Source organism: Cynocephalus volans, chromosome 8, assembly GCF_027409185.1.
Source record: "Cynocephalus volans isolate mCynVol1 chromosome 8, mCynVol1.pri, whole genome shotgun sequence".
NCBI classification, from domain to species: Eukaryota; Metazoa; Chordata; class Mammalia; order Dermoptera; family Cynocephalidae; genus Cynocephalus; species Cynocephalus volans.
In genome coordinates, this window is record NC_084467.1 from 136,321,809 (window position 1) to 136,343,846 (window position 22,038).

At 34.7% G+C, this 22,038-nt stretch overlaps 1 protein-coding gene across 3 annotated transcripts in view; it reads right to left on the bottom strand.

Annotated features, from left to right (window-relative positions):
• The window catches only part of ACBD6 (acyl-CoA binding domain containing 6), a 206,424-nt gene extending 184,410 nt beyond the window's left edge, over nucleotides 1–22,014 (bottom strand). Inside the window, exons 1-3 of one of the 3 annotated variants that reach the window (XM_063104771.1) lie at nucleotides 21,362–22,014; nucleotides 14,228–14,292; nucleotides 11,495–11,591 (exon numbers count right to left, since the gene is read on the bottom strand). In XM_063104771.1, the coding sequence (XP_062960841.1) occupies nucleotides 11,495–11,591; nucleotides 14,228–14,292; nucleotides 21,362–21,535 (336 nt within the window). In that variant the 5' untranslated portion in view covers nucleotides 21,536–22,014. Of the gene's footprint in view, nucleotides 1–11,494; nucleotides 11,592–14,227; nucleotides 14,293–21,313 lie in introns of all 3 variants that reach the window. The other 2 variants (XM_063104770.1, XM_063104772.1) reach the window with 2 other exon arrangements.
• Nucleotides 22,015–22,038: the final 24 nt, after the last annotated feature.

Consider the following 22,038-nt stretch of genomic DNA (forward strand, 5'->3'; position numbering starts at 1 on the left):
TGCTGAATTTTCAGAAACATATATAAACACAGGGCAAGGCTTGATCTGGGGGTTCCAAAATACCTTTGCTCTGTCTATCTTGGCCACTCTCACTACAGTGTTAAACCCTTCATTTAAATTAAGATATTGTCTATTGGGGTCATTTGGGCACCAAATATGTTAATTCATTCATTACTTCATTACTCGGAATTGAGTTATATAGTTAGGTGACAGGTGGCAAAAAGCTAGACTATGAAAGAATGGTGCATACCTTACTGCTAGATAAGAATGGCTCAGAGTATTAGAAGATAACAGCAGATGGCTCAGATTAGAAGATGACTTAGGGCGGAAGACTCAGGTGAAACACTATATCAGGCATCCCTGGAAACTCTTGACGACAATGCCAAGGGAGATTAGTTGTTGGTCTCAAGAGAAACTTCCTCAATTTAAATTTCCATAGAGGAAACTATAACCACAAAAGTAGTGTGTGTGCATGTGCGTGTGTATATTTCACCAATAACTGTAAAAAAAAAAATCATAAAATCTTCTAATTCAGTATTTTTAAGTCATAGGCCAATGACAGTAATTGAATTGGATGATTTGATGATTTTACATTGGTCAACAGAAATGCTAGAGGAAGGAACTAAAAGCTGAATAATTTGGTATCTTGAGATTACAGGGAAAATCACATTCCAAGTAGAGTAATTCTTTAAAAATTTCAGAAGATGACATATAATTAATCATTATTATTATAACATTTCTGTGGGATTACAGCATTAGTTTATGCTAAGTATGCAGCTTGAAGAGGTTCAATAAATCTTAGCTGTATTAAATCTCAAAGGACAAATTAACATAGTCACCCCCAGTTTTACAACACAAATAGATAAGAAAACAAAGACTATAGTACTTGGAAGTATACAAATCTAGTAGAATACTAGAGTAATGAACAAGAATACAGAATAATTCCATAAAATAAAACATATACAAGAGAAATGCTCCATGACTATAAAAATTAATATGTAGATACAATACAAAGATTAAGATACTGATAATAATTATTTACTCAGCTATTGTACAAATTTTAGACATTTTAAAGAGTCTCTCTCTATATAAAATTTTTGCATAGGAACCAAATTGGGGGAGGGTGCTGTGGAAAGAGAAATCAACCTCAAAACTTATCCATGTAGGTTTATAATACAAAATTTTAATATCCCAAAATGTTATGAATTTCAAAAACTTTTAGAAGGGAGATATACTAAATTGTCCAAACATTTTAAAAATTAAGCAATAGTGACAGGATTATTTAGAATGCAAAGTTAATAATATATATAGACACAACTTTGCTATTCTCTGGTTTTAATGTGCCTAATTTCTTGGTAACATCATCCAACTCCCTCTACTGTAGTTATTGATACTGAATGATATATGACAGTTAGTATGAGGGAGATTAAACACATACACACGTATGCACATGTACACGCACATATACACGAACTAACAAATCACCACCACCAAAACAGAAATTTATTTGATTAAAATATCTTATAACCTTTTACTTGTATTAAAAAGTTATGTAATGTCCATATTAATATCTGCTTATATATATTGTATATACAAACACATACCCCTAGTTATTTTAACACATCATAAGATTAAAATTATGAAATTATAGTATTCATTCCATGTTATCCTCATTGTAAATCTATATATAAAAATAATACTTCTAAATACTTCCAAAAAATATAAGTTCTTACTGAATACACTATAGAGACCTTGGTTTCAGAAAAAGGAATAAACAAAAGATCACTTTTATATTCATTTACAATTTTCAATTTATTAATGATTCTTTTAATATTCACTTATACACAGTGAGAAATATAAAAAGAACACTATGTTGTCAAGGTAGGGAACAAAGCTACAAAAAGCTATAAAGCCACCTTGAAATAGATCTGTAGTATACCTCTCTTAAAAGTTATAAAATGAAAGGTATATTAGACTAGCTTGCAATCTGTATGAGTACTTCAAAAAATTCATGGAAAAATAGAATTGAAAGATAATACAAATCTTTCCATAAACTTTTTAAACTGCCCTCATGTACTTGCTTTTAAAAGGGTAGACAGTCCTAGAAAACAGTATCAGGCTCCAATAAAATAGGGACGCATACACACACGCAAACACACACACACACGAGTATTAAGAATTCTATAGTTCCTGAATATTGTGTAAACCCTTATCAAGTCAGTAGGGTAATCTATTTTATGTTTTTACTAAGATACCTTGCATTTCTACATCAGAAATTACCTGCATATGGAGGCTAATAAAGATGACCCAAATTATATTCAATCTGTTCCCAATAAAAAAAAAATGTTGTAATAAAGTTTTCTGTTAGAACAAATGGTTTTTTAGTAGAAAAACTTATCACCTTATGATTAGAAAACTAGATAAAATCCATTTCTAATTCCTAATTAATACATTCAGTTTGCTTTTACATTAAAATAAATCAGATATATTTATTGCAATAATCAGAAAAGTAACTATTCCTAGATTATTTCTTATGACTATGGCTTTATATCATAATCAATTGGTCTCCTCAAATGTATAATTGTTTTACTTGCAAAAAAAAATCCTGTTCTATTGCACAAATAAAAAATATTAAGAATTCTTTTGCAAAAGAAAATTTTGGTTACACAGGATACTATTTTTTTCCAAATTTTCTAACAAATTTAGATTACCAAATTAAATTTATGTTGCTTATTTTTCTTAACTTACATAAATTGAATAGGAAAACAAAATCTTTCCTCATTTTTAGTTCTCATCTATTACCCCAAGGTTACAACATTTTTGGACATAAAGATAAGATTTTTTTATTGATATCTTAATCTTTCATTAAAATATTGGTTTTTTACTTATTAAGTCTAGCTAAGAAATTTAATTTCTAACATTACAGTTATTTTATTGTGTCTATAAGGAAAACAAACATAAAATAAGCACATTACAGGTATTCTATTTCTACAGAAAAATCACAGTAACTTTAAACTGTGAAACACTGCCCTCTATAGCCCACTGAATTAAAAGACAATTCAATTTACTTAAATCACAACAATATAATCCAGCTAGGTAGTTTGGGATTTTCCTCCCTTGTTCCTGAAGCAAAATTCTTCCATTCCATAAGGACCTTCTGTTTAAAACAAGTTTATATGAGAGAAATACCTATTTCAAAAATTCTTCAATATCATTTAAAGTCTCTCCTCCCCTTTTGGCTCACCCAAAACTCAATTTGCTGTTAAATATGGCATTAACTTTCATGTTCCTGCACAGATTACAGTATTTAACCCAACTAATTTAACCCAATTAATTCAGACAGAACATATCCAAAAAAGCATGAACACAACTCACATCAAAAAAAGAATAAAGACACTGAATTCAGAATTCAATTTACATAGGGTTCTTAACCTGATTTTCTATTAACTTAGAGCCATAATTGGGAAAGTGATATAAAGCAAAATTGAGCAGAAGTATAGCACACTTGGGTATTAAGGTAATCTAGTCAAACTGCATTTTGGGGTATATAAATTCAAACTCTTCTTCAACCTTCCCTTTGCACCACAGATGACATGGACTGCCAGATAAGTTCAGTTCAACTTTTATTGATAATCTTCTATGTCTCAGGTATTGTACTGGTACAGGGAATATGAATATGAGTAAGATAATCTTAATTCTGGAAAAGTTTATAGTGTACAGGAAAGAAAGAGAATTTCAATTCAAAGTGGTAAGTACAATGAAAGCACAGACCACTGAGAACAAACACTTTGCTTATTTGAGTATGGTTCAAGGAGTGAGGAAAAGATTCCTGGAGGTGAAAATACCCTGAGGGTTAAAAATATGTCCTAAGAAAGAAATATAAAGGGATTAATGTTGTTTACCCTGGAAAAGAGAATGAGAAGGAAATTAGAATGATCTAAGATCTACTTACTAGGTACCTTTCATGGCAAAGTCCTATGCTAAACCTTATATGTGGTATAGTAGGAATACAAAGATGAATCCAACATGGTCATTGCCTTTGAAGAGCCTATAGACTGGACGTGGCACTACCAAGTATAACAGTTAGATGAGATTCTTTCCGAGATGAGAGTTTTAATACATGAGAAAATATAATTTAAAAGAATAATTCTCTAGCATAAGGCAGCTAGACAAAAGAAAACCAATTTAATACTAATACCTGATAGTCAACAAAAATTAAATATGAATGACAAGAAACAAACCAAAGGAGTAAAATTTTTGGCAAAAATAAACATACCTGCCTAATTATTTTTTAAATATAAGTTCCAGAAGTTATGACTACCTTTCTAGGTAAGTATATACTGTATGTATACCTACTCTGACTTTCAATGAATTTTTATAGGTAAAAGTAGATAATGCTACAAAAACCACAGATGAATAGGAGCAAGTTTTGCAAAAGGCTAAATGGTTACTGGAAAGCTAGATACCCACTCATTTGGCTCCTGGAACAAAAGAGAGGAGATATTCTCCCATCTATGCTACTTACCTTCATGTGCAATATACAAATATGATACAACGGGTGATAGTCTAAGTGAGGTAAAGAGAAATTAAGTTACTAATAAGATCCCAAATAAACATAAAAATTTTACATATCTGATGAGTCAAAAAAAAAAAAATAGTCAAGGGAATAGATGGTCAGTGAGAACCAAGGTATTAACAGTACCACTGAGACACAGAGAAAGCCCTAGAAATTCCTGAAAATAAAACCAAATCTTATTCGTAATGAACTTTGCTCCCTCTGGTGGTCACAAGAAGTTTTGCCTAGGTGTGAGCAGAAATGAAGGTAAAGGGGAAAGAGAAATGAAATTGCTGGAACAGTACAGGTTAACCTTCATCTATATGTCTGACAAATAAATGTCCAATTTTCAAAGAACACTTTTTTAAAAGAAAAAATTTAGAGTTAAGTGTTAATGGAGGTAGGTCTGCAAAATTACAAAAGCTGTTACAAAGTTGTAAGTGGAAAGATACTTCTAGGGGATAGGACTGAATGAATGTATGTGTGAGGAGAGGCAAGGGATTTTTTTAAAGTTTAATTTTATACTCTTCCAAGCTGTTTGAGTTTTTATTTCCATACACCAGTATTCCTTTCCTTAAAATATTACTTATTGGACAATGTGGAGAGATACCCATTATCTTTTTACAAGTTTGCAATCAGAGTATATTTCCCATCTCATTCAGAGTAAAAGCCATAAATAATTCTTACAACAGACGTTATACCATGTGCCCAACGCTACCCTGTTTTCTGTATCTCTGCCCTTGTTTCCATGTACATTGTCCTCCTTGCAGTTTCTAGTGCACACCAGGCATGATCCTGCCTTAGAGACTTGCACTGGACTTCCCTCTATATAGAATGTTCTTCCTCCTGTATGACTCACCCTTTCACTTCCTTCAAATCTATGCTCAATGTCATCTTTCAGTGAGCATCTTATTTAAAATTATAACCCCACCTCTTGTATGTCCTATCCTTCTCCCTTGCTTTCTCTCCATGGTATTAATCACCTTCTAATACACTATGATATTTACTAACGCTCAATAATATTTACTTTTTTTTTTTTTTTTTTTACTTATCCTCAGACTGTAAGCTCCCTAAGAGTGGGGATTGTTCTGCTGTGTTCATTACTGTATACCCAGCCCTTAGAGCTATAACTTGCACACAATAAATATACAACTAATGTGTGAAATGAATGATTGGCTACTATTAATAATATCTTAACAGATGTCAGAGGGGAAAAGCCTCATTTTATATTTGGTTCAAATGAAATACTAATCTATTACAGACTAGATTAGGATAAATTTTAATTATACATGCAAAATACTTTATATTAGTCTTTTAATGAGTGAGATCTGGAGAGAGATTATTAACATCATTAATATGCTGCTTTTTTTTTCCTAATGTGTATGACCAAAATACCAAATAAACTCAAATTTAATCATTCTGCTGTTAGTATTCAAAAGCCTTTTTATAGGACTCAAAAGAAACAGTATCCATCACACTATGTACCTTGGAACAAAAATCTTTCTAAAAGAGCTACGGAAAATATTAGATATTATCTAGGAAGCATGAAAAAACATCTAATTCTTTAATTTGGAAAAATGTCTCTCTAGAAATGTTAATATTTATCAGGCTATAAAAACACATCTCTTTGTAGAGCTGAAAATGTAGTAAAATTATTACAGGACTTACAGGTTAGCAGTCCTGCTTTACATGTCAGTGTTATTTATTCACAAGCAAGGCAGCCACTTCAGAATAGAGTTACTTCATGATTCAGGGTATTCACATTAAAAAGAATCTTAATCTACTGAGTGACCAGTGAGTCAGTTAAGTAGCAATCAGAAAAAACAAGGTGACTGGGATGCAATTTTCTCCCAACTTTACCAAAGTTTTTACAAAACTGCCTTGCATATTTGTCAAAACTCATCAAATTATATACTTAAGATTTGTGCATTTCACCGTATATAAATTTTACCTAATAACAAAACAAAAGAAAACTCCTGTAAACAGAGAACTTTAGTTAATAAATTTGCTTTTCACAGTGGTATAAGTTAGCAATTCTGAAACTACTATGTATTCTAGACTTGAGCAAATGAGTAAATATATAGAGGATACTGGGAGCCAGGATTCTGTTAAAGAAAGGAGTTACAAATATGGAAAGAGGGAAGACTATAACGTACCCTGCAGTGTTGGGCTGGAATTAGAGGTATCAATATGAACTCGAGGTTTTTAATACATAAATAGATAAATATATAAATACTGATAAGTATATGCCTACACACGTGTGTCTCTGATGAATATCTATGTGTGTATCTTCATGTGCATGTACATATATGTATACATACACATATATGTATGTGTATATACATAGATAGAAGTATATGTGTGTGTATGTGTATCTATATATGTATGTACTTTGAGTATATGTATTACTTAGGTCTGACTGCTGAAAAGGTCTAGAAGCAATAACACCCCAGTAGCAATAAGCATACCCAGCACCCAGACCTTAGTTTCCAAATACCATTCTCTACTAAAAGAAACCAGAAGGAAACAGCCAATTTCAAGGCCAGGGCAAGGAAAGCACCAGATGAGCCTGTATAGTAGGTTGAATTGTGTCCCCCAAAGGGATATGTCCAAGTCCTAATGCAAGGTACCTGTGAATGAGACCTTACTTAGAAATAGGGTCTTGGCAGATGTAAATTAAAATGAAGTTATACTAGATTAGGTGGGCCAATAAATCCAATGACCGGTATCTTTACAAGAGAAAGGAGAGGGAGGTTTGGATACAGAGACAAAGGGAAGGCGGCCACATGAAGACAGAAACAGAGACTGGAGTTAGGCTGCCACAAACTAAGGAAGGCCTGGGGCCATCAGAAGCTGGAATAGGCAAGGAAAGATTCTTCCCTACAACCTTCAAAGGGAGCATGGCTCTGCTAACACCTTCTTTTAGACTTCTAGCCTGCAGAACTGTAAGAAAATAAATTTCTGTTGTTTTAAGCCACAAAGTACTAGTTTGTAATACATTCTCACAGCAGCCCTAGGAAATTAATACAGCTTTGAACACCTTGTGCCAGAAAGTAAGAAAATGCTCAAAGAATGATGGGGAAATATCGAAAGGACACAGAGGATCCCAACAGCCAAATAAATAATGATTTTAACAGATTATATTCCATTGAATAAAATATAAATCTATGTGTCTATACTCATAAACACATAAATACATGAATGTTGGGAGAGGCAGTCCTCCATGGTCCCTGAGTGTCCCTACACATTTTTGTTCAGTATACCAGGCCCTGACCACTGTTAACCTGGCCATTTCTCAGGATTATATGTGCATCAAGCCACCCTCAGAGGTGAGGTAACATCTCTTCAACCCTCGACAGAGCAGGCTTGCTTCCACCTACTATATAAGCAGTGAATCCCCATAGCTCAGTGCTCCTTCCCTAAGGCACAACCCACAGCATATTGCAAGAATCCTACTAGGCCCACCTGCGTCATCCCTGTGGGACTTAGGGGACACAAGAAATCAATGCAAACCAAATGAAACTCATGCTGTTTGCCATGCCATGAATAATAAAGTCCTTTGGCTCCAACTCAGGAGTTTTGTGCCTTCTGCCAGCATCTAAGAAACAGTTACAGGCTAATTTATTAGCTTGCAAGTAGGTTAAAATCTCAGACCATTCATTTCTTGACAATGAATAAACATTTTTTTTTAATGGGGGGAAAAAGGAAAGCCCTTCCTTACAGTGGAATGCTAAATAATAAATGTAGAAGAAATGATGGACTTAGAAAATCATTAACAAATGTTAAAACTAGTGGTGAAATCTAATTATGAAAAGGATATTTACATAGTCTCAAAGTGTCTGGCCACAAATCACTCATTAACTACAAAGGGAAAAAACAGAAACTTTATAGGAGGGAAATCTGGCAGACACTACCTTAACCAAGTGATCAAAGTTAACATCACCACTACTGGGAAAAATAGATATCACGTATTGTCTAGCATAACTGCATTGAGAAGGATACAATTCTGTGGTATTCCCCCTAAAATTGTATAATATGAATATAATTATAAGGAAACATCAGACAAACCCAAAATGAAGGACATTCTGTAAAACAACTGGTCTATATTCCTCAAAAATATCATGGGCAAGAAAGACAAAGAAAGGCTGAGAAACTGTTCCAAATTGAAGGAGACTAAAGAGACATGACAATTAAATACAATACATGATCCTAGGTTAGATCATGGATCAGAATTTTAAGAAATAACTGTGAAGGACATTATTAAGATAAATAATAAATTTGAATAAGAACTGTAGATTTGACAATAATACTAAACCAATGTTAAAATTCCTGATTTTTATAATTATGGTATAGTTATAAAAGAGAAGGTCCTTGTTCTTAGGAAATACTTAAATATTTAATGGTAAAGGGACATGATGTCTCCAACTTATCTAAAATAGTTTTAGAAAAAATTTATTTGTACATATGTGCATGTTATATACATGTGTGTGTAAAGAGAGAGAATAAAGCAAACATAACAATTGCTGAATCTGGATAAAGGCCATTCAGAAGTTCCTTGTACTATCCTTGAACTTTTAAAAAATCATATTAAAATAAAAACTTACCCTCCTCCCCCAGAAAAACAAATTTAAAAAGGCACAAGAATTGCTTTGATTATATTAGACACTGAACAAAACATTCTTGAGATAAAATGAAACATAACAAAACACACAGATAGTCAAAGGGTTGCATTTTAATGCATTGTTCATTTTAATACTTCAAGGTATCACACAGCTTTGACAAAAATAGGAATTACCTTTAGTTGAATTTTTTATGCACATACATACACATTATATACATATTTCAAGTGTCAGCTCTAGAAAACATGGCAGAGTTGTTAAGAATGGGGATCTGGAGTCATATAAACACAGGATCAAATCCCAGTACCATCACTTGTTAGCTGGCTAATTTTAGGCAAGTTACTAACCCTCTTGGTGCCTGAATTCCCTTATTTTTAAATGTAGAAAATAATGATTTCTAATCCATAGGTTTTTGTAAAGATTTCAAAGGACAACACATGTAAAGAACTTCACACATTCAGAATGAATTTTTTTCATTATAGAAGCAAATATCAAAAGAAAATTATTCTTTAACCTAAAAGATAATGAATATCTAATCTCTCCTGAGATTGAGGTTATGATCTGTCTTTTACCAGTCTGAAAGCAAAAGAAAAAAAAAAAAAAAAAAAGCTATGGGACCAGTTCAGTGTTTAAACTAAAAATTCAAAAGTAAATGAAACATAAAATCCATCTTTACAACTAGATTCCAACGTTAAAATACTTTTAGAGTAATGTATTAAAGAATGTATTATATATTCTTTTAATTTATTATTTAATGTATTAGATAATTCATTAAAGAATGTGAAAATACTTTTGGTTCTGCTTGTTTATTCAGTAGGTGGGATTTAAATATGTTTCAAAAGTATCTTTAACACTTGTTTGGATTTCCCTAACCATATGCAATCTGCAAGCATTTGTAAGAGTCATAGTTAATGGAATTTTACAGAGTAATTAAGGTATAGAAGGTAAGAAATCATAAATTCTGTCATTTATCAGAATTTATAAACTCAAATGCCTTCATAGGCCAGGCACCAGAAATAGCTAAGTATAAATAAATAGGGAATAACTGAGACTACAGTGACTGGACCTTTCTGAAAAGAACTCTACCTAAAGGCATTCACATTCAAGTTTTGTTTTGTTTTTTTAAACATTGTACCATATTTGTGCAGGCTGAGTTCAGCTCAGAGGGCACCTGTTTTGATCAGTGACTTTCAAATTTTAAGCCCTTAGGACCTTTATAATATATAATTGTATGCATACTTGGTGTTTTATAAAGATAATAATAAAATTGAGAATTTCTGAGAATGAATACTCATGCACATCAAAACCATTAGAAAATTTTTCAGTGACTTCCAAAAGGCAGTCATATTATTAGAGATATCCTAAGTTGGTTATCTCTCCCCATCTGCACTCTTAATTAAGACATATTTGATATGGCATAATATGTACTCTTTTAAGGTTCCTAACTTCTCTGAAATTTTAGGATTCCATGTTTGATGGAACAAAATTCCTTCATACTGGTTACAACTATGTACCTATGAAATAATTTATTACAAAAACATTGAAAATTGCTGAATTCATTTACCACTAAAATGCCTGGACTAAATATTTTGACTGGGAAAAAAATTTCAATTTGCACTTCTGACATGAAACAATACAGTCTCTATCCCACTGAAATACCCATTAACCATGTTTTTTAAAATACTTTTAAATAAAATAGCCACCCCACCTTTATTAAATTCTTTCTAGATTTTCTCCAATAAGTATACTAGAAAAACAGGGTATATTTAAGTGAGTAATATCCAATGCCTCTAAGTCCAAAGTAATCTCTTCTTCCTTCGAATTCCCTAGCATTTGCATTACTATCTTTTTATAATATTAAATATATATTTTTGATATGTCTTATCATCTCTATCATACTTTAAACCATATAATGGCAGAAATCATGGCTTATTCATCTTTTATCCCTATCAACATGCATTTTTGTACTTGCACAGAAGGTGTGCAGAAAAAAAATTCAAGAGAAACTTTCCATTCCCAAAATAACGATGACGATCTCAAGTTAAACTCTTTCCAATTCTGAAATGAACTGAATTCGTTCATGATTGAAATTATTATGCTTTTAAAAATTCTCTGCAATTCAAAGAAGTTCTCAGCATCAATAGTTGGTTATGTTGCTATGCAAGCAACAATATTCTTTGATAAATACTGAGATAAGTTCGTAATCTTTTGAGAAAGTAAAACTTTAAGCATGTTACTTAAGCCTAATCATACTTTTAAACATTTATTTGGGAGAAAGATAAGTTTTTGTAAAGTATTATTTACAATCATTAAGTCTTACCTGAGGATTCCAACCTGGATCTAATTTTTTAACTACTGCGATATATTCCTGCATTGCTTGGCTGGGGCTTAAGTCACCAAGTGCTTTCCATGCTTCCCTATAGTACAGAATATCCAAAATGACCTGTTATTAACTATGCAAGTAGCACAAGCAGCTTATTTCTTTTTATTATTAAAATTTTTTCAAACACATTTCAAGGGTCTGGGGATATAGAAATGATAAGTTATGCACAGAGGAGGAGCTCTCTCTTTTTGTATTTACATTGATCTACAGCAGTACAGATCTTGTAGACCCACCTAAGAAGCCTTTTTAGATGTCTTTTTCCTAATCGTCCTCCCCCATGAACTTTTAATAACACAGATATACTGCATATCTGTTCAATTTTAAAAGACCACAAACCACTGTAATCTAAGATTTTATCACTCCCCAAAGCCCAATTTTAACCCCTGTTGAGAATGTATGGTCTACAGACCAATAGAGATAGTTCCCATCCTATGAATTAACTGTGCTTACAGCAATTCAGTAGTATGGAAACTAATCATCACACAAAAAACAATATTCCCTGGGAAAATTCATCAAACTTCTTACTTAAGATGCAAGAAATCCACCTTCCCCTTTTGCTGTTATCTCGTCTATAAGCTTCTAGTAGCTGATCCTGAAGCCTTGGTCAGGGACTTCAAAAGTGAGGGGTGGTAAGGGCAGGAAAAAGAATACTAATGAGTAAGAAGGTAGGGGCTTCCGACAGTACAAATACCAAGAGTAACATTTTAGTTCTGAGCCCCCTTTTGGGTCATCCCTTTCTTTTTTTCTGTAGGTTGCCAGGACAGGCATCCTTCTTGGTTTTTCCCTGACAATTCTTTCTACTTCCAATCAGGGTTTCTGTATTTCCCTAATCCACTGTAAAACATAACTCAGTCCCAATTTTTTTACTACCTTCCTGCTCCTATGATGAATATACCATCTTTCTGAGGTTTTCTAAATTTATTTTTACTGAATATCTTGAGAATTAGTTGTACACATTGTAACACTTCACCCCTAAATATATTAGCTTATATCAAACTGAGAAAATGTAACATCAATACTATTATATAATATAGAGACCATTTATTCAGATTTCCCTGATTATCCCAACAATGTCCTTTATGGCTTTCTTCTCCCAGACCAGGAGCAAATCAAGATTCACACATAGCATTGTTTCACATATCTCTAGCTTTTTTGTCTTCTATGATATTGACATTTTTTAAGAGTCCAAACCAAACCAATTGTTTTATAAAATATCCTTCAATTTGGATTTGTCTGATTGTTTCCTCACCTACACAGTGTTCTTGCCAAAAATGATTAATCATGATCAGAATTAAGTTAACCATTTCAGCAAGAGCAATATATAGGTAACATGTCCTTTATAATGCATCACCCTGGGGGCACATATCAGTTTGTGCCATCACCAATAATACTGATGACTGGGTAAAGGCAGTACCTGCCAGTTATCTCCTTTATAATTAATAAATAAACTGTGGGTCAGTCTATGTAAATATTGTTCCCCAATAATTTTTCATCTAATGTGTTAGCGTTCATTGATGATTCTTGCCTGAATTAATTATTATTTCTGTGGCTGGAAAATCTGAACTTTTTTAATTGCTTTAAAAAATGGAGAAACAGGCATAGGGAAAAAATAACAATGAAGCTAAAAATTTCATAAATTAACCCAAAAAACTCACAATAAAAGTTACATCAGGTATTCTCTTGTACAGTAATAAAATGTCAGTTAGAGAACTATTTATCATCAACAAAGAAAACTTGTGCCAGAATGTAAATCAAAGTGCTGCTTCTGTCACTAAAAATGTTCTATACAACAAAATTTCCTTACAGTTGGGAAACAAACATTTGGCAGTCAGGCAACTTGTCCAGGGAACATTTTGCACAGGACTGCTCTAGAATGTGAAGAATCCATCCTTTAGCACTTCCTCTCCCTACAACCATATTTCATCTTTTTAAAAAAAATCTCTATCCTCTATACTTCTCTTAATTCCAGGGCAGATGCTCCAAAATCTTCCATTCTGTAACTAAGATTCTCTATTGTATGAAATTTCTCTTTTTCCCCTTAGATAAAGTAAGAGAAAACAAGGCCTCATAAATGATAAAAGGAAACCTCTCTGAATTATGAGTAAAAAATTTAGGAGAGTATAATTTTTCTATGTATTCAGAGAAGAAGTGGACTTAGCATCCGGTTTTGTTTTATTTTTTTTCCTTCTTCCCAAGAGGTTATTATAAGCACTTCTTCACTGTTGTGTGGATGGGGCAAGAAACAGAAGAGACAAGAACATAAAATTAGGGCAGGGGAAAAGAAGAGTAAAAAATGGGGATTCATACTGCTCGTCTCCTTTCCTATCCTCCTGGCCTTCTTAAGATCCCTCCAGAGGGGAGAAGTGACCTATCAAGGGCTGTATGGTTGGAAAGGAAAATCTCAAGCAGTAGTCTTATGGCTACTCTTATATATTCATACATAAAAATTGAATGTCTGCTGTGAACTACTCATACACCAACATCATGGCTTAAGAATACTTAAGGGGATTTAGCTAAAAGCAGGTTCTTTTAATCTCTCTCCCAATTGCCTGCACAGTCTACAGCAGAGAGATTAATATAAAAATAATTCTTTAATCTGCTCACTATTTTCAATCCTAAACTCTTAAACCATTTCCAAAAACCTCATTAAAGATTCCAAGAATTTCTTACCACTTTTGCTTTCCTTCAAAATCAAAGAAGCTTGGTTTAGGAGTATTGCAATTTCCAACTTTGACCTAAATGAGAAGGGAAAAAAATCAACTTATTTTTCAAAGAAAGGTCTGAGAAACCTTTTCTTTTCATTACATATATTTAGTAACTATACATTAGAAAATATTTGCATCTATATAGGATAACAAAATTTAACAATCTTTGCAAAAGAAAACAAACAAAACAGACTTTAAATACAGGCTGCTCTGGCTTACTGCATAAATGAACTATTATTTAATACTGTAATACAGAAAAAAAATGTGTGATGAACAGTTGCATTCCTAAGTTAGACTAATTATGTATAAGACATATTATTAATATAGATTATGTAATTTTTATTATCATTCGTAATACAATTTTTTAACATGTAATTAACGAGCTTTAAAGTTCAGTTTAGCAGAATTCATAATACTGTTTCTTCATATTGATTCTCATAATACTATTAGCATTTTATCTCTCCAAAATTCCAGAATAAAGTGTACTATTTTAAAAGTACTCTATTATGAAACTCTTCAATATAAATTTAGATGCCAAAGCTGTGTAAAAAAAAGTTCAGGGATTCTCAACAATATAAATTCTATCTATTCCACAATCATCTTCTCTGATTTGTGGTCAATATTTACTTTTCATCCTCAAATGACATTTGTAGTTCAAGTACAGAGTGATTATTTTCATTGTGAATAAGCATAAACGAAATTCACACAAGTGCAGAATTAACTATAAAGCCCGATTCCCACTGCCAAAAGTGATCTCCCTTCCTTATGAACTCTTGCAGCACTCTATGTATCTCGCTTTTCACTTTTTCTACCTTGTGTGAAAAAGTTTTGTGTAAAGTCTCATCTTTCTATTAGAACAGAGCCTCTAAGAAACTGTTTTTAACTCACTCACAGCACCAATTTCCTTCTCAGAGACCTTCCCTCTACCTGCTGTTACTCTTACATACTTGAATTTTGCCAAAATCAAACTGATGCCTTCATCTAACCAGATTAACCTACTCACTGTCTTAGGGATTTTTAGTTATGTGTTTCGCTCTTGTTATTCCACACACCTGAAATGCCTTCTCTTCCTTTAGCTTCCCTCCCTCAAAATGCTACATCTCCTTCCAGTCCCACTCAAAGTTCAGATTCTAAGAACCCTTTCAGTCTACAATGATCTCATACATCTCTTAATTCATAACAATTATCACTTCTTTCATTTGCTTAGAAATTAACCACATAGCCCTCTGGCTGTTATTAAAATGTATACCAATATAGGAGCAGCCCTAATATAATGGGATGGAAGGAAGAAAGGGTAAGAGAGAAGTAGTTGTTTTCCTTGAACAATCACCATGGACCAAATGCTTCACATAAATTACTCAAATGAGCTACACAATAATCCTGTGAGGTATACCATTAAAAATTCATTTTATAAATGAGGCTGAGAAGCTCGGCAGTGTTGCTCAGTGTACACATTAGTAAATTCTGAATTAGTAGTCAGGATCTGAGTCCAGAACTGTTGACTCCAAAGTCCAATATTCCTTTACTACGCTATTCTGCCTTATGTGCTATCTAGTATCTGGGCTTCAGTTCTAGCATCTCTAAAATCACATGAACTACTGGATTGTTAGAAATATGAAATTAGGGGCTGACCCCGTGGCGCACTCGGGAGAGTGCGGCGCTGGGAGCGCAGTGACACTCCCGCCGCGGGTTCGGATCCTATATAGGAATGGCCGGTGCACTCACTGGATGAGTGCCAGTCACGAAAAAAGGCAAAAAAAAAAAAAAAAAAAGAAATATGAAATTAGATAAACTATACAAACCATAAGACATCATAAAAATAGCAGTCATTACTATTTTTGTTTTTTATCCAGATACCAGCCAGTGGCAGAAACAAATGCCAATACCTACCTGTTCTCCATTTCTTCTATAGTAATAAAAGTCTCAGCTGGACACATGGCTATGCAGCTACACATTACACGAGGCCAGGCAACTTCTGCCTGAGTTCTGGGGATTGATGTGAGTGAAAGTGATTTTTTAAAAAAAATATTCCTTAAAAAGAAAAGGGGCTTGTCTTCTCCTTTTCCTTTGCCCTGGCTAAAACATGCATGTGATGTTGGTGAGCCATCTCTAGCCATGATGGAGAAACTTGGGACTGCAGTCCTCAAAACTTTTTAATCTTATGATCCCTTTACCCTCTTAGAAATTAAGGACCCCAAAGAGCTTTTATGTGGATTATATCTATCAATATGTACCATATTAGAAATTAAAACTGAGACATTTAAAAAATATGCATTAATTTATTTAAAAATAATAAACACATTACATGTTAACATAAATAACAAAATTGTATGAAAAACAACTGAATATTCTTTTTTTTAATGTTCCTTTTTTTGGTGGCTGGGTGGTACGAAAAACAACTACATATTCTAAACAAAAAAAAATTTGAGAAGAAAGGTGGCATTGTTTTACATTTCGTGAATTTCTTCAATGTCTGGCTTAGTAGAAGGCAGTTGTATCTACTTCTGCATCCAATCTACTGTAATATGTTGCTTTGGTTGAAATATATGAAGAAAGTTCAGCTTCACAAAGATATGTTGTTAGAAAAGACAGAAGTATTTTAGTAGGATTTTCAGATAATTCTGGATATTCTTCTTTAATACTATACCAAAACTCAACAAGTGGTAGTTTCTTTAAGGTTAGTTGCAATGAGGAATCTGAACTCATATCAATGAATTTTTCATACTGTTACACAGAAATCCTTTGGTCTGGCTTGCACTTTGAATCTTTTATCCATGCATGATGGTGTAACACCACTCCCTGAAACATTTAGAAAATACAGTTCACTGAGTTATGTGGATTTTCCAAATGTTGAAACATTTCATTATATAATAGTAAAAGTTCACATTCATTATTGTCACCACTTATCTCATCAAAAAAATTTTTTTAAGTACTGGGAAGCTGTCAAGCGTAGGGTGGCAGATACAGGTTTTCCAACTTCTAATCTTCACTTAAAGACTCAAATATTATTTGCAACGAATACTTTCAGTTGTTTTCCTTGAAGTAACTGGCTCACTTTGCTCATTTTCAAGAAACTATCTGCCAAATACTCAAACCTGAATAGCCATAGTTTGACTGTGAATTGTTCTGTTAAGTAAAAATGATGTTCCATGGAAAAAAGTGAATTAGTACAGTTTGCAACTCAGAAATTACACAAGTGCTTCTCCTCAAAATAGCTAACATAATTCAGTATACAGCACAAGTGCTTTGTGTGTACTTCCCATTTCATCACATACAATATTAAAAAGACTTCTACTCAAGGGTTAATATTCAATAAAAATAAATAATTTTTACTGCTTCATCAAAGACATTTTTAAGTGAAACTGGCAATTTTTATTCTTACTCTGAGTACCAGGGGGTAAAAAACTATGACTACTAATACAGTTTGCTGCTATTGCCTTGATTCATGCTATGGCATCAGCAGTTTTATCCACCATGACAGCACAGGAAAAAGGCAAATAGTGTCTTAGTATTACTATGAAAATAGTTCTGACCTTGTGGATACCCCGATAAAGTCTCAGGGATTCACAGGGGTCCATGAACCACAATTTGATAACTGCTGCCTTAGGGGATGGCTAAACTACAAAACAGAAAAAGCCTAGGCACCTGGTTGATTTCATGAAGCAGAGCCATGCTACCAGCTCTAGAACACCTACCTCCAGATCGTTTTGTGAAATGAAAATAAAGGTTCAACAGCTGACCCTGTATTCTGATACAAAAGTGTTATAATTCCCCAAATCAAAAGCTTCTGGATTCAGAAAAGACTGGGAAAATAAAACTACAAGATTTTAGGACATGAGGAACAGCAGTTTCCAAATCATTAGGTAATGAAACATAAGCTATGAAGCAGAGGTATAAAATGTATACTTTAACAGAGCATCTAAACTCTGTTCTTTCTGATATATGTATGATATATCCAACACCCTTGAAACAGAGTATTACACCAAAGGTCCCAATAGTAGATGCCAGTGAACCAAGTGTGCCCAGTTTAAAGTAGGAGGACATGCTAAATATCCTCACTTGTGCTAGTGAAGGCTCCTATAGCAAAGCCAACAGGAATTTGAAATTTTCATTGCCCTACAGTTTTCACAGGTGTCAATTAGTTATCTTCTGCTGGGAGAGTATAGGCTAATGCACAGAGGGACCAAAAAACAGTTAATCGGTTTAATCTTTTTGAAACTTCGTCAAAACATGATTTCAAAGCCATAGACTTACATAAGATTAAAAGAGCTATGAGACTAGGTAAGTTTAGAGCACTGCCTGAGAAAATAAGTTTCATATCTCAGCTTATTTTTATCATCTTCCTGCCAACAACCAAGTTTACCTCATTCAGCCTACAAAACAGGGTGCTATTCTGAGTACAAAATGTTATTATTTTATGAGAAATTTTGATCCGACATGTAGAAATTATACTGGACTCTCAACTTTATAATTCTATCAAAGACGCTATTTTTAACACTATCTCAGAATTCTTTTAAAAATAAAATATTGTGCCGATACCTGGGTGTCACCAGCTGGTGGCCATGGGCTTTAGCCCCAACCCCACCCCATATCCAGGCAAGCAACAGAGCCAGCCAACACCCAGGGGTTCCATGCCTGAGGCTGGGCCAGCCATGCTCCCACGTGCAACCAGATCTTAGAATGTACTTATTAACCATGTGTGTTTCTTTGGGGTGTGTGACTTACCTGCTTATGTCCTTCACCAAATTTCTGCTTAGATTTTTCTAATTCATTTTGAAGAGTTCTTTTTGCAATAAGGATGTTAATCTTTTTGTGTTTTTTTTAAAAAAAGAAGAGTAGAATAATGTTTACCAGATGCTGGCAGGGGTGGGGGTGCAGGGGAGGATGGGGGGTGAACTAATGGGACAAAATTATGCAATCTATCCTAAGTGAATCATTATGCAGTATATGCATTTATTGAAACAACACACTGTACTCCACAAAAATAAATATAAATAAAATTGAATTTAAAAAATAATAAAATATTTAGGATGGATGAAAACTGCAGCCCAGTGTCATATCTAAGCAAGCATAATCTTATCCTCTAATAACAAAGAATTTTATTTTCAGATACAGAATACAGTTGTTCCTTGGCATCCTTCAGGGATTGGTTCCAGGACCACCACTCCCCCTACCCCCACCAGTGGATACCAAATCCACAGATGCTCAAGTACCTGAGATAAAATGATGTAGTATTTGCATATAACCAATGCACATCCTCCTGTACACTTTAAATCATCTCTAGATTACTTATAATATTGAATACAAAGTAAATGCTATACCGTAGTGTTTTTTTATTCGCATTATTTTTCATTGTTTCGGGGTTTTGTTCAAAAATGTTCTGAGGTTGGTTGAACCCTAGGACATGATGGGCCAACTGTATATCTAAACACCATAATGTCAAGTTCTTGAAAGGATGAGGGACACTCCTCCTTCAGACTATCTGGATAAAGTCTGTACACCTGAGACAGAATGGTTGCCAGCTGACAGGTGACTGTAATTCACTGATGACTTGGAAATCAGGCATTTAATAATGATGACAGTAATATCAATAAATAAAAATATGTTCTAGAAAGAAAAAGGATGTTCTCTAGGGAATTTGCGGTAAATTATTCTTATACTGCCCAGAAAATAATCAGTCAGTCATGTTACAGGTCCTAGCACAATGCTCAGTAAATACTTGTTAAATAATCAAAAGTTTCATTCTAATGTTATTAGGATAGGATAAATGACCAAAGAGAAAATACATATCCAGAACTTTTGCAAGAAACCTAATTCCAAGGCCAATTCAGGAGCAATTTTCATTCAACACTATAATTTATACCATTTGTACCTAAAGCTATATCTTTCAGGTCACATTAACTGATAGTCATAATAATGATCATCAGTCTTCAAAAGGTTCATCTCTATTCAGCATATTCAATATAAGAATACAGTGGGGACCCCCCACCCAACCATTAAAAAAAAATAGAGGGAAACATGTACTTATACAAAGAGGCAAAAAAAAAAAAAAAAAGGTTAAAAAATTTTTAATGAAGTAAAATAGGCTATTACCCAAAACTTCATTTCCTCCAGTGTTTCAAAGAGCCGAAGTTTTCCTGAACTGTTATTTAACTCTTTATATTGTCAGCGATTTTTCACGTGTTTAAATCTAGACTCCTAAAGTACTCCGTAAGCCTCGTCAGAATGCATTTGCTTCTTTGCACATAAGAGATGCTGAACACATATTTGTTGATTACGGTAAAGCAACTGTTTTTCCTTGTGGTACCTAACCAATGACTCGAGTGATAAATTAAACACGTCTTATTTGAACTACTCATACATTTCCATATTTTGAGGCAAACTTGAGAACCTTAGACAGTCAGGAGCTACAATCTAGTTCTGACTGATGTATCCTTATGACCTTAGGCAAGTTGCCTACTCTCTCTGGGCTTCAATTTCCTTTTCTGTAAAAGAAAGGGATTATTTTACCTGATGTTTATTGGCTCTAAAATTTTCATGATTGTACCTAACAGACAAAAACATAAGTCAAAGATATTTAGGGTTAAAAAAATCACAATAAAAGTAGTAATACTTTATATCGTATTGCATCACCTTATTACAATCATATTATTCTCTTGGATCTCAAAATATTTTTATTAACATAACCATAATGACTTCCTTAAAGCCCTCTGGCAAGAGTAAATGAATGATGAATCTTATTTTATCATCCTCACTTTGCAAAAGTTCTGAAGCTGGTAAACTGCAAGGTCACTAAGTCAGTCAGAGAAGACACAGAAAAAGTACCACTCAGTGTCCAGCTAAATAAATATCACTCCTAGGATAGCAGACAGATCTCTTCCATGTCCGAAATGATACTAATCCCCAGCACATGGTCAAAAAACAAACCAAACACACATACACAAACTTCATTACACCTGGCCATTAACTAGGCCCGTTTGCTGTCAGGTTTTGGAGGAACGAGAAGGCCCCGTGTCTCTCTCCCGCATCTACCCCTTCGCTGCTACTTTACCTGCTTGTACCTGGCATACAGGTACAAGAGCTGCTCCCTGCTGGCTACCTGTATCAGGCCTTGGAGGTGCGCGGCAGCCTTTTCAAACAGCTCTGTCAGGCTCCTGGACGCCTCGGTCTCGGGGCTCTGGGGGGATTCCACATCACTGGAGTCGTCCACTGAGCTCAGCTCTCCACCGCTGTCGCCTGTGGTGGCCCCCGCGGGAAGGAATGGTGAGGCCATGGTTCCTTGCTCGATCTGTCCCTGGGTCCGGTCTGTCCTCCTCACAGCGCGTGTAAACGCCGGCTCGGCGGCCCGGCTGACCAGTCTGGGTCCTGAGCCTGAGCGCCAGCCGGACCCAAGCTCACTCACCCCACGCTCCCTCACGTAACTCTGCCTCCTTCCCACTTCTACTCTCCGGGCATGCAGGGCAGGCTTTGCTCCCCTCGGCCTCTCTCCCGAGCTGACCCGATGTCCTCGGGCTTCCGTAGGGCCAACGGTGCGCTCGGGCCTGCGCCGGGTCCCTTCAACGGCGCGGGGTTCTAGAGCAAGAGTAGCAGGGAGGGGCTAGAGAGACGTCTCAGCGGCGCGAGGCTAGCGACGGACCGGCGGGCGCGGGGCGGCGCAGCGCAAGCGAGGAACGGAGCGCGCGCCTGAGCGCGCGCCCGAGCACGCACCCGAGCACGCGCCCGTGGCTACGCGCGGCGGCCTGCGGCAAGTGAGGCGGTTGGGCCTGTTCAGCGCGG